Source organism: Microtus oregoni, unplaced genomic scaffold (assembly GCF_018167655.1).
Source record: "Microtus oregoni isolate MIOR12 unplaced genomic scaffold, Mior012 000012F_ref0000307, whole genome shotgun sequence".
Taxonomy (NCBI): domain Eukaryota; kingdom Metazoa; phylum Chordata; class Mammalia; order Rodentia; family Cricetidae; genus Microtus; species Microtus oregoni.
In genome coordinates this window covers 16471826-16484340 of record NW_024543071.1, presented here as the reverse complement: position 1 = coordinate 16484340, position 12515 = coordinate 16471826, and the positions used below count along the sequence as shown (strand labels likewise).

The following is a 12515-nucleotide window of genomic DNA, read 5'->3' as shown; positions in this document are numbered from 1 at the left end:
TTCTTCACCAAACATTTTAGTTAAGAAAGTAAGTGCTCCCTATGAAGAGTCCTGAACACAATTAACATCCCAGTACAAAGATCCAAGATCTGGGCCACGCACACTTCTCGGTTTGTAGGTCCTAGGGGGCATTGCCTTCCCGACTGAGTATGAAAAGGTTTTAGAAAAAATGGAAAAGGAGCCCTGGGTTTGCAATCTGTGGGTGGGGTGGGTTCCTCTCTGTCTCTTATTTCCCCATAATTTTTTTTTTTTTTTGGTTTTTTTTGAGACAGGGTTTCTCTGTAGCTTTGGAGCCTGTCCTGGAGCTTGCTCTTGTAGACCAGGCTGGCCTCGAACTCACAGAAATCCGCCTGCCTCTGCCTCCCGAGTGCTGGGATTAAAGGTGTGTGCCACCACTGCCCAGCCATAATCTCTTTGTAACCCTTTCCTTCTCGAATTCCCCATTGGCTCTAAGGAGCCCTCCACTACCTTCCTTTTCCTAACTCGCTAATCCAATGCACTTACACAGAACACTTTCTATGTTCAGAGGAAGATAGAAGGGAAGCTGGGCAGAAGGCAACAGATACCTCAGGCAAGCCATACTTTTGATCAGAAACAAGGTAATAAAAGGAAACCAAGGCCAGTCTGGGCTAAACAGTGAGACTTGGCAGGTCACTTTGACACCTACTGGTGGTATCAAATAGGTACACACCTATTATCCCAGCCCTTTGGAGGCCGAGGCAGGAGAATTGTGAGTTCAAGGCCAGCCTGGAATATAGTGAGACCCTATCTTACAAAAGAAAAAGCAAGCAAGGGCTGGGTTGTAGTTTGCGGCGGAGCAGCTGCTCTGGATTATTGGCACTAGGAACTTGTCTAGTTAAGGTGAGGCCTTGGGTTCAGTATTCACCCCACTTCCCCAAACACCTGCAGTGAGGCTTCAGAAAATACTGGCTGTGGAGACTGGAGAGATGCTCCAGAATGTTCACTGCTCTCGGAGAGGACTCGGGTTCAATTGCCAGCACCCACATGGCAGTTCACACCTGTCTGTTAACTCTAGTTCCAGTGGATTCAGTATCCTCTTCCGGCTTCCATGTGCTCCTACATGCATGTCATGCACACAAAGTCATGCAGGCAAACACAAAGGCACGCGGATAAAAATAAGCACATAAAAATTTTATAAGAAGTAAATATTTGAACTAGATATTTATCAAGAATAAGAAAGGCTTATAAATGATGGCTTGATTGGCATAGACTCCACACATAAAATGCACCTTAGTAACTCCACATGCCTGTGCAGCCCTCAGCATAATCCATTTCTGAACGTTTTCACCAACCCTGAAAGAAATTCCCTTTCCATTCACAGTTATGCCCCAATATTCTCCCCTGTGTCCTTGATAACTGCCTATCTATTTTCAGTAGCTATATAATGGTCTTTTCTAGAAGTTTCTCATAAAATCAAGAGCAAGAGTTCATATAGCTCTTGATCTTTTGTGTCTGGGTTCTTCCACTTAGAGTAATGTTCATCTGTGTTGGAGCATGTACCAGTACTTCATTTATTTTCATGGTCAGATAACAGTCTACTGTGGATATACCAGATCACTTGCACCCATTCATCAGATGCTAGACATGTGGTCAGTGTTAGCTTCGGCTAGTCTGCTATAAATATATGTCTCTCTATATATAATATTTCTATGAGCACAGTATATATGATTTGTTGAATATATGTCTGCCTAGGAGTAGAACTGCTGTGTTTAGCCTATGGAGAAGAATTACTAAACAGTTTTCAAAAGTGCATGTACTCACAGGGCAGTGGTGGCACGTGCCTTTTGTCCCAGCACTTGGGAGGCAGAGGAGGGTGAATCTCTCAGGCCAGCCTGGTCTACAGAGTGAGTTCCAGGACAAGACTGCCAGGCTACTCTGAGGAACTGGCTGCTTTGAGTTTTCATCAGTTTTCTCTCTCTCTCTCTCTCTCTCTCTCTCTCTTTCTTTCTTTCTTTCTTCCTTTCTCTCTCTCTCTCTCTCTCTCTCTCTCTCTCTCTCTCTCTCCACGGGTTCAAGGGAGCACCTTCTTCGGGAAAAGGTCTATATGCAAGTCACGTGCCTGTTTGTAAACTGAGTTGTTTGTCATGGTTGAGCTTAAGGAACTTTTCATATAGACGAACTCAAAATCCTCCAGATACACCCTCCCCAGTGCTGGGATTACTGGTGTACAACCCCATAGTCAACGAATTAACAGGTTTTCCCAATAACCCAGACCAAAGGTGGTGATGATTTGAAACAGAGTGGAGTTAGGCCAGATGTTGAAAACTGGCTACATCATGAGCTGCAGTCAACAAGATTTGAGGACATATTAAATACAGAATAAGAAAAGAAGAGTCAAAGATGACTTGCAGGGACTTTTATCTGAGCAAGGAGGGACTTTCTGGTTTCGTGGTGGAGTGACCACAGATGGAGCAGGTTGAGGTGACGACTGGGCAAGAGTTCATTCTGAGGCAAGTGAATTTGAATGTCTACCAAATCAAGAATATCGTTGAATGTACAAGTCTGGAGATTGAACAAAAAGGTCTGAGAATAGTTAGGGAGGTCCAGGAAGACAAAGACCCTTTTGAATGGTACTCAGTGTGGGCAGTGGCAGCGGCAACTGTCCATCCTCATGGGGAATGGGAACCTCCCTCTGAGAGTACACATCATGACCACCATAGAGAAGCTGCTATCTACTAAACATTGTATCGTCCATGTTTGTGAGCAGTGTCTTCCCTCCAATCATGTGACTGTCTCCAGATGGCGTCGAGTGCCTAACCACACTTAAATGACTTCCCTCTTCATCCTCTCCATCTTACCACGGCACCCATCCACTATGCCTTCCACGATCTTTATTTTTATTGGCTCAAAGGACATCATACCACTGTCTTGTTAACCAAAACTAGCATTTTGGACAATTCTCTGGTGCTCACCACAAGGACACAGAGTCTTTTCTTGATGTTTTGCATCCAAGTGAAGCTGTCACATGGACCAAGTATATTTACAAATAACGACATAAGCATGGGAATATTGTCCAAATAAGGCCCGAGTCTTGTCCTATGACAGGTGTACGCTAAACTTGTCACTTTAATTGGCTCAGCTGAGAAGCATGTTATACATGTCTTCTTACTATAGGCTATAGGAGGGGGGAAACCCTCCAGGTACTCCGTCCCTTACTAGCCTGCTTTCCTAACTTAGATTCTTTCATGGAGAGACTCTTGACCCAGGCTTAGCCTTGGTAAAGCTTCATCCTTTGTCATCCATGTTTTGTTTCATTCTGTTTTCGTTCTCAATAATGTCTGTCCTGTAAAACGGTAACTATTCTGTCTGGTCTGGTAATGTCTAGCTTACAAGCTATTCCAAATATAAAGACTGCTCTTTTGAGTCAGGGTGAGTGCCTCAACTTTCCTGAGACTTTGGCACCAGTCTTTTAAGGACCAGAAATTTAGCTCTGAACCTAGAACGGCTTTGACAATTATGAATTCAGTGAAATCATCTCGAATCTCAAATTTCTGTGTGAACTCTTTGGTACAGATCCCGGGAGAGCACAGCTTTGTCTTAGTTGATTTAACTGTCTGCCAGGCCCTCATAGGCAGGCCTTCCTTTTGCTGATTCTGTGGACTTCTGTGCTTTTCTATGTTTTTGTTCCTCTTTCAAAAATCTCTTTCCTACGGAAGCCTTCCAACCTGCTAATATCGCTTCTCCAAAACTCCCCACATTGTGGATGTTGTGTTTCATGTGGAGAGTCCACCAAGCGCATTGGTCACCAATAAGAGAGAATGACTTTATCCATTTTGTTTCTAATTCCCTTTCTGATGCTAACCACTTTTCCAGGCTTCAGAATTGCAAGGGGATATGAGTCTTTGGGGTACAGCCCAAGGATTCCCATGTTACTTGCCTATGATGGAAAGCTAACAGATAATGCATTTTGATTGATATAAAATGTCTATTTTGAAGTCATTCCCCAAATGTCCAAGACTTCAGATCATATATGTGTTTAATTTTACATTTTTATATAATTATAGATTTGCAAAAGTTGCAAAGAAACGTTCAGAAAGTTTCTGTACCCTCTCCACAGCCTTCCTTGATGTTTCTATCTTACAATTATTATCCAGTAACCCTAGAATTTATCCAGACACTATTTTATTGCATCCCTATGCTAATATATTTGTGTGTAGGTGTGTGTGTGTGAGTGAGAGAAATTCTGATGTAAATTTGCCATGCTGTACCCCTGTGTAACCATGACCCTAGTTAAGACCCTTACCATCACTAAGGCCCATGACTCTTAATAGCAGCATCCATCTTTCCATTCCAAACTCCTGGCAAATCACCAGCCTGTTACTAACTACAGACACTACTCTGCTTTTAGCTCTATAATCGCATTACTCCAGCATTGTTATGTAGACATCTCCCTTTTGTGGTAATGGAGAATTGCATGTTTGGTGAGTGTTTAACTAAGTTATAACTGCAAGTTTCTCTTTTTCACTTTGAGAAAAAGTCTCATAAATTGACCATTCTGGGCTTGAACTTGCTCTGTAGCTCATGAACACCTTTAACCTGTGATCCTCCTGCCTCAGCCTCCCAAGCGGTAACAATTACAGGAACAGACCCAGAAATACATATTCTTTTGATATTGGTTTGTTTGGGGGTGTGTTTATCTGTGTGGCGCTCCATGTGTGCATGCATATAAAGGCCAGAGGTTGACATTGGATGTCTCCTGAATCCCTCTCCATTTCATACAGTGAGGAAGGCAGGGTCTCTCATTGAACCCAGAGTTCACTGATTCAGCTAGCCAGCTAGTCAGCTTGCTCTGGGATCCTGTCTCTGTAATCACACAGATGGCTAAGCCATCACCCCTGCCTGGGATTGACTTTAATTTCCTTGAGATTCATTCAAATAATTGAGGGTATTAACAGTTCCTTTTCTTTATTGCTGAGTAGTATTCCACAGTGTGGATGTTACTGTTTTTTTTTAATACATGGTGATTTTTGTTATTATAAGGATTTTTATTGTTGCAGTGTTAAGGTTTGGATTCAGTGGACTTGTGTATGATAAGCAAGGCTATCGTTTGCTTGTTTTGTTAGTTTGAGAAGAGTCTCAAGTAGTCCAAACTGGTTTGGAATTAGCTGTGCAGATGGGGCTGGCCTTGAACTCCTGATTCTCCTGCTGCCAATGCCCCCAGCTGCTAGGGTTATAAGCAAGCACCATCAAGTCTAGCAAAGGCTACGGCTTTAACTTTCACACTCAGAAGTTCAGACGCATATGAATTCCTAGGCTAAACAGTTTTCATTTCTCTGAGATAAAGTCCTACGAGCGAAGCCACTTAGTTTTCAACTAGATACCAAGCTACTTCTCAGATTCAGCTTGATTTTTGGATTAAATTATTGAGACCCTGGAGTTTTTCCACTGTTTACTCTTCTTAACTAGGCAGGTGTCCTTCTACAGTCCAGTGAAGTCAGATAACCCTGATGAGCTCCGTCATCCGCACTTAGTAGCTGAGTGAACCTGAACATGTAGTAAGCTGTCTTTCCTTAGATCCACACACACAAAATCGAGATAAAAAACGTATGGGACAGAAATGATTTAAAAGAGCTACATGTGAAATACTGAGTTGTGACTTAATGCTAGCTCTGCCCCCAGACTGTGGCAAAACAATAATCAAACATTATCTTCAGTTTTTATGGTATTGGAAGCTGTAATTTTAAATTGTTTATGGTATTGGAAATTATAGCTGACTTTAAAAATCTAAACAAATGGGGCTGCAGAGATGGTGAAGTGGTTAAGAGCACTGAGTATTCTTCCAAAGGACAGTGTTCAATCCCCAGCACCCACATGGCAGCTCCCAACCACCTGTGACTCAGATCTAGGGGCTCTGACAGCCTCTTCTGGGCTCCTCGGGCATGTGATGTCATCTACACACACAGGCAAGCACTCATATACTTAAAAATAAACCTTCTTTAATCTAAAGAAATATATACTCTCAATTTATATTTTTTAACTAAATGGGTTATCTTTTTAATTTTTAAAATTATTTTAAAATTTATTTTGGATGTGCATGTGAGTCAGCATGCATGCTACAACACATGAGTGGGGGTCAGAAACCCTTGTAGGGGTTGGCTCTCTCCTTCCATGTGGGTTCCCGGGATCAAACTCAGGTTGTCAGGCTTGGCAGCAGGCACGTTTACCTGCTGAGCCACCTTGCTGGTCCTGAGGCTATCTTTATTAACCTGCTCATAAACATGTCCTGTGAAAGCTAGCTGCCCTTCCCTTCTCTCAGTGATAGTGTGGTAATGATCTCTGTGACTCTGGGAAGCGGAAACAAACTGGCATATCTCTCCACTGTGCTCTGCTTTCTCCTTCTTCCAGGTCAGTGAACAATTTTCTGATGACCGGCCCAAAGGTAAGAAGTCTTTGACGAACTCAGGTGTCTCTAGTTTTAAAAACTTGTTGGCTGAGGATAACACAGATGGTTTCATTACACCTACAACTTCCATCATGTTGTAGTGCACAGCGCAGACAGGAACTTACTTACCTGCAGCCTCAGCAAACTTCAGAGTTCAGATGAGAACTTGAGTGGATTGTTACTGAATGGATGGCTGGAAATCTCCAGAACCAGAAAAGGCACCGACTTTGACAGGTGCAGTGACCCCCTAATGTTCAGAAACTGCACTACATGGAAGTATTCCCGAAATACCAATCCTTACCTAGTAGTGGGGTAAAGAGACCAGAGATTTCAAGACCTGTGTGACTGGGGCTCATCTGAGAGAGATGGTTTAGTATGATGAGCAAAGACTGGTGGGAAGCAGGGCTTGATAGACATCAGATTCAACCCCTCCTTCGGCCTTCTGCCAACTGTGAGGCTCTGGGCAAAGCCCTTCTCTCCGAGCCTTGGCATCTTGACTTTGCAATGGTCCCTACCCACAAGGACATGGGTGCTATGAAATGAGTTAGCACCTATAGCCTGCTTTCTCAGCCCACGCTTTAGGAAACTGGGAGTGGAAGAGTGTCAGAGAGTTGCTCGGGACAAGGGTCTCCTGAGTTGAAGCTAAAGTTCCAGCCCATATTCCTGTAGGCTTACCTCGTCTACTCCAGCAGTGTGGCAGCTGGCGCCCAGAGTGGTATTGAAGAATGTAAATACCAGTTTGCTTGGGACCGCTGGAACTGCCCTGAGAGAGCTCTGCAGCTGTCCAGCCACGGTGGACTCCGCAGTGGTAAGGAAAGCCTTGGCCTCTGCTCCAGGAACCCCTGGTCATGGCTTGGGCCCCCTCCTCTTCTACATCCTTAATTTTTACCCAGTCTCTTGGCTCAGTACATCATACTCTTCTGCCATCTTCTCTTTTCCTTCTCTGCCCCATTTGTTTCCTACTCTCCTTTCTTTCCCTTCCTTCCTTCCCCCCCCTCTCTTTTTCTCTCTCTCTCTCTCGCTTTATCCCTCACTGTCTAATACCCTTTGCTTCATCTCCCGTCCTGTACTGCCCTAGGCTGCCCAGCTGGCCAAAGATTTCCTCACACTCTAAGCAATACCAAGATGTAGGGTAGGGTCATAAACCCTCACACTGTTTAGTCTGTCCTTTCAGCAGGCTTAGAGGTGTTGAGCCGGGAGAAATGTGGAGACCAGATTACCATAGAAGTGATAAGTAGTACTGAGAAGGCGGCCCATTGGAGGAGCTTTTCAAGACTGACACATGCTTTCTGGACTTTCCAGGAGGAAATGGGCTGGGTTCTTTGCCTTCAGAGTCATCTCTTCTTCCTCGGGTTCTTTCCGACCTAAATCCTTTATGAGCTAGCCAACCACTCACAAAATGTGTGACTTGGAAAGTGGGAGGGAGGGGATGGATCCTGAAAGGGGGCAGGCTACAGGATTCAGGAGAAATCCACAGAGCTGGGGAGGGTGCCTGTGATGGAGGCATTAATTAAGAGAAAGTAGCACATTAGCGTTTCTTTGGGCTGCAACCTCTTCTTCTCCCCAGCTAACCGGGAGACAGCGTTTGTACACGCCATCAGCTCTGCTGGAGTCATGTACACCCTGACGAGAAACTGCAGCCTTGGAGATTTTGACAACTGTGGCTGTGATGACTCCCGAAATGGACAACTGGGTGAGTAGAAACGTGGGAATGGGGAGCGCAGGCAGGAGGGGAAGTTCACTTACACAGCGAAAAGCATGGTGGGGACTTGGAGGAATACAACTGTATTCTAAACATGGGGAAAATTCTGCCAGAGCAGGGCGAGCCAGTTTCAGCCCCCACACACTGCAGTGGCAACTCTGCCTGAGCAGTTTAAGGCCAGCTCTCCCCCCAAATTTTCCTTAATTTAAACACGTAGGTAGACTCACAGGGGGACTTCCTTTCCTGTTGCCTTATCCTGTGCTCGTCCCTCATCCCACGACTTTCCATGGCCTTCCCCATCCTCTGTGCCCTTTCACTCCATTTCCGGCTCCCTATTATTACCTCTGTTTGGTTCCTCTTCCTCTCTCAAAGGTTGGACTCTTGTCCCTTCCCAGACTCCAACCGCCTACCCACCTGACACGTGCCCTCTCCTGCGGAGAAGCATGCAGGCAGAATCCATGTGCCAACTAGTTCTGTCAAGGAGGCCTGAGAGGGGATTGGCTCAGGTTGAAAGAGGACAGAAAAGGTGGCAAAAACGAATCAAGATCGAAACTAATCCAGAAACAGGACACTCTACTAACCTTAACCCTTTCCTATTCCAGAGTCTCCTCCACAGATCCCACCACCCCACCCCATTAGAAACAGGAGCCCCGGAAGTTGTAGACTTAATGGCTTTTCCTGCCCCTGCCTTTTCAGGAGGGCAAGGTTGGCTCTGGGGAGGCTGCAGTGACAACGTGGGCTTCGGAGAGGCAATTTCCAAGCAGTTTGTGGATGCCCTGGAGACAGGACAGGATGCCCGGGCAGCCATGAATCTGCACAACAATGAGGCTGGCCGCAAGGTAAGTCCGGCAGCCCTTTACTAGACAGCTGGCTCCATCCTTTGCCAGCTCCAACACCTCGGTTCTTTAACAGACTCTACCCAACCAGCTGGCTACTCCCTAGGTAGGCGCTTTGCAATTCCTCCGGGCTGGGACGGCTCACGCGCAGCTCTTTCCCCAGGCGGTCAAGGGCACCATGAAACGCACGTGCAAGTGCCACGGCGTGTCTGGCAGTTGCACCACGCAGACCTGCTGGTTGCAGCTGCCGGAGTTCCGGGAGGTAGGCGCGCACCTGAAGGAGAAGTATCACGCGGCGCTCAAGGTGGACCTGCTCCAGGGCGCGGGCAACAGCGCGGCGGGCCGTGGCGCCATCGCCGACACCTTCCGCTCCATCTCCACGCGCGAGCTGGTGCACCTAGAGGACTCCCCGGACTACTGCCTGGAGAACAAGACCCTGGGGCTGCAAGGCACCGAGGGCCGAGAGTGTCTGCGGCGCGGGCGTGCCCTGGGCCGCTGGGAGCGGCGCAGCTGTCGCCGGCTGTGCGGAGACTGCGGGCTGGCGGTGGAGGAGCGCCGCACCGAGACGGTGTCCAGCTGCAACTGCAAGTTTCACTGGTGCTGCGCGGTCCGCTGCGAGCAGTGCCGCCGGCGGGTCACCAAGTACTTCTGCAGCCGTGCCGAGAGGCCGCCGAGAGGCGCTGCGCACAAACCTGGGAAGAAACCCTAAGGGTCTCCTCCTGCTTCTTTCCCTGTTCGTCCCCGGAAATAGAGGGACCCAGATTGGGGACCTCGCACTCCCTAGCCCAGCGATCCTGACAGGCAGAGGCCGCGGTCTCCACTGAGTGCCACTTCTAAACTGTTCCTCGACTCCTCTGTATGGTCTTCGTAGTTCACTCTTAGGTCTCAAATTGTTCTAAAATTCTGCACAGTTCCTGAGAAAAGGACGAAAACAGGCGATTCTCCTCACCTCACCCTACCCTACCCTACCCCGGACCCGAGCTGTCTTAATGCTGGACCTAGTTTACCGGGCCGGGACAAGGAAAGAACCCTCTCAGACACGAAGAGTCCAGGTAAAGACAATGGCCCTTCTGCCCACCTCAGCTGCACCTCCCTCCCAGGAGCCAGAGCCTCTAGGGCCTACAGTCTAGACGTAGATCCCCTGAGGTTGACGCCTCAGGAATCTAACACTTTGTCTTCCCATTTCCCTACTTGCCTGGAAAAAAAAAAACAAACAAACAAAAATGCTGGGAACAAGAAAGCATCTGAATATGGGGACGAGGGAACCCCAGAGCTCCCGTCACTGATGGACTTCATCAGCTGAGCAGTGAGTGACCTTCCTAAACACCAAAGAAGCTCCAGGCACACCCAGAAGGTCTGGGTGGTAGAGGTCGGCAGTGGGCAGGTTGGCGAAACTGTCCTGGCCACAGCAGTCATCTGTGCCTTGTCTCCTTCTCCAAAGGAGCTGAGACACTGAGCCAAGACACCCTTTGGGTCTGTACCTGGAAAGGCAGGGCCTAGGGAGGAGGAGCCCTGCCCCATCACCTGGTTCTCAAACGGGCAGGATTCAGAACCTTGGATGCTTTCCTGGATAAGTAATCCCCCTGCTATGAAATTGTTGCTAATAGGATGTTCAGAACCCTTGACCTTTTAATTTATTTCAGTCTCTGATATGTGCCCCTTCCCCCAAATCCTGAACTCTCTGGGATGGTGAGGGGAAGGCAAAGTTGAAACTTAACTTCTAAGCTCTCTCTCCTTCCTCCCACTTTGGCAGGATACCATCTCCCTGGAGCCTCCCCTGATGGCCTAAGTAGTTAGCTTGATTTGACTGAGGTTAATCTGCCAGGGATTAGTAAATCACCCACGTAAACCTTCCACTAATGCATTCACTTGGAAGCCATGAGCTTGCTGCTTCTGGATCTGAGGTTCTTTTCTCGGAGAAGGGCAGTCTAGCAGGGGCTTTTTTATGAGATAGGGACTTGGCAACAGGAGAGGCAGTTCAGCCCAGACCTTCCCCATAGCTGCTCCCACCCTAGGCTAGTCTGGGTGTGGGCAGCCACAACATTTCTGGAGCAGAGCCAGCCACATTCTTTACTTCATCCCCTTCTCCAAAAGGAAGCACAGAGCTCGCAGCGCCAAAGCCCCCCCCCGGGGCTGCCCTGAAAAGTAGAGACTGCCTCTGGCACTGACCAAGTCAGACCGCTATGCAACTTCTGGTCCTATCAACACTTAATTGGGGGCATTTTTCTCTTTTTTAACAGGGCATCCACTTCTCTTGCAGCTCTATCAGTAAAAGGCCCTTTTTTTCTTCCTCAGTTTTTATCTGTGCCTTCTTAGTCTCCCAAGTTATCCTTTCTTTTCCCAAATCAAGCAACAGTATAGTTAATCCCACCGTCTCACCCAACGGTTACTCGTACAGAAGAAAGCTGGCAATGTGACTGAAAACTATAAAGACTCGGTGTTGGAAAGTGAACCTGCATTTCCCAGAGCGCTCAGCATGAAGTAGAAGCACTGTGCTTCAAAGTTCAGAACTTAAAAGTCAGACTCTAAACTCTAAACACTCATTTCTTTCATTGGTTGCTTTGTATTCGCAAGCGGGTATGACTGACATCCAGGACATTCAGTTCTATAAAGAAATACTGCTCCCCTTACACTCCACCTTCATGCACTGTTCATGCAGAGGACACTCGAGTGGAGACAGCTAAAAACACCAGCAGCATCCCTCAGTTCAAGGCTTCTTGGCTTCACTAAATCTCTGTGGCTCTGCAGACAACTCTAGACTGCTACTGGGAAGGCTAGGCAGCTCTGAAGTCAGCTAGTCAAATTTTCCTCTACACATTTGAACTGACGGTGAGAAGCCCAGCAGGCTTGTAAGTTAGTATGGGGTGGCACAGTACCCAGGCCCCTTCCCTCCTCTGTGCTCTCAAGGAGCCCATCTGTCTCGCTCTGAGGACAGGAGTAGAGGAGGCCTTGAGAGAACACTGCGTGGGGTGAGCAAAACACTGTCTCTTTCCTGCCCCTGGCCTGTGAACCTACACATAAGCGGGCTTTCTTTTCTTTAAAAGAATCCCAGCCTCACTTGGCCTTAGGAGCAGGTCAGTGCAAAGAGAGAAAGGGTCGTCCTTGGCAAGCTGGTAGCGCGGGTGGTGGTGGGAGGGGAGGGCAGGCCGGGGCACTCGCCTATTGTCGGTCTGGATTGGATGCTTCCAGTCATTCGTTTCCTTTTAATTAACCCACATTCCTGGAGGAGAAATATTTATGTTGGCTCCCATAGAGGCAATCCTCAGACTGGAAAGAAGAGGGAAGAAAGCCTGTCTTAGCAAAACAATATCTCTAAAGAGCTCAAGAAGAGAAAATAGGGGAACAAAATGCCATTAAAACAGCCTTCTACCCCCGCTGGAGTCAATGAAAACTTCATTTCACATGTTAATCCGCCACTCCGCCCCCTTCTCTCCTCACAACACCTTTTCCGAAAGTGTTTGGGAAAAGTCTCCGCAGTCAGTACACAGCTCCCTGCAGCTCAGACTTCTCCTTGTGTTGGTTCAGGGCCCCAAGTGGGGCTCTTGCCCCAGCAGCAGCCCCCACCCCTTTAATT

At 47.5% G+C, this 12515-nt stretch overlaps 1 protein-coding gene across 1 annotated transcript in view; it reads left to right on the top strand.

Moving 5' to 3' along the window:
* Positions 1 to 12054, top strand: part of Wnt8b (Wnt family member 8B) — a 94563-nt gene extending 82509 nt beyond the window's left edge. The window contains exons 3-7 of the mRNA XM_041661295.1: positions 6367 to 6400; positions 7073 to 7211; positions 7971 to 8096; positions 8802 to 8944; positions 9105 to 12054. Of these exons, the coding sequence (XP_041517229.1) occupies positions 6367 to 6400; positions 7073 to 7211; positions 7971 to 8096; positions 8802 to 8944; positions 9105 to 9650 (988 nt within the window). The 3' untranslated portion in view covers positions 9651 to 12054. The remainder of the gene's footprint in view (positions 1 to 6366; positions 6401 to 7072; positions 7212 to 7970; positions 8097 to 8801; positions 8945 to 9104) is intronic.
* Positions 12055 to 12515: the final 461 nt, after the last annotated feature.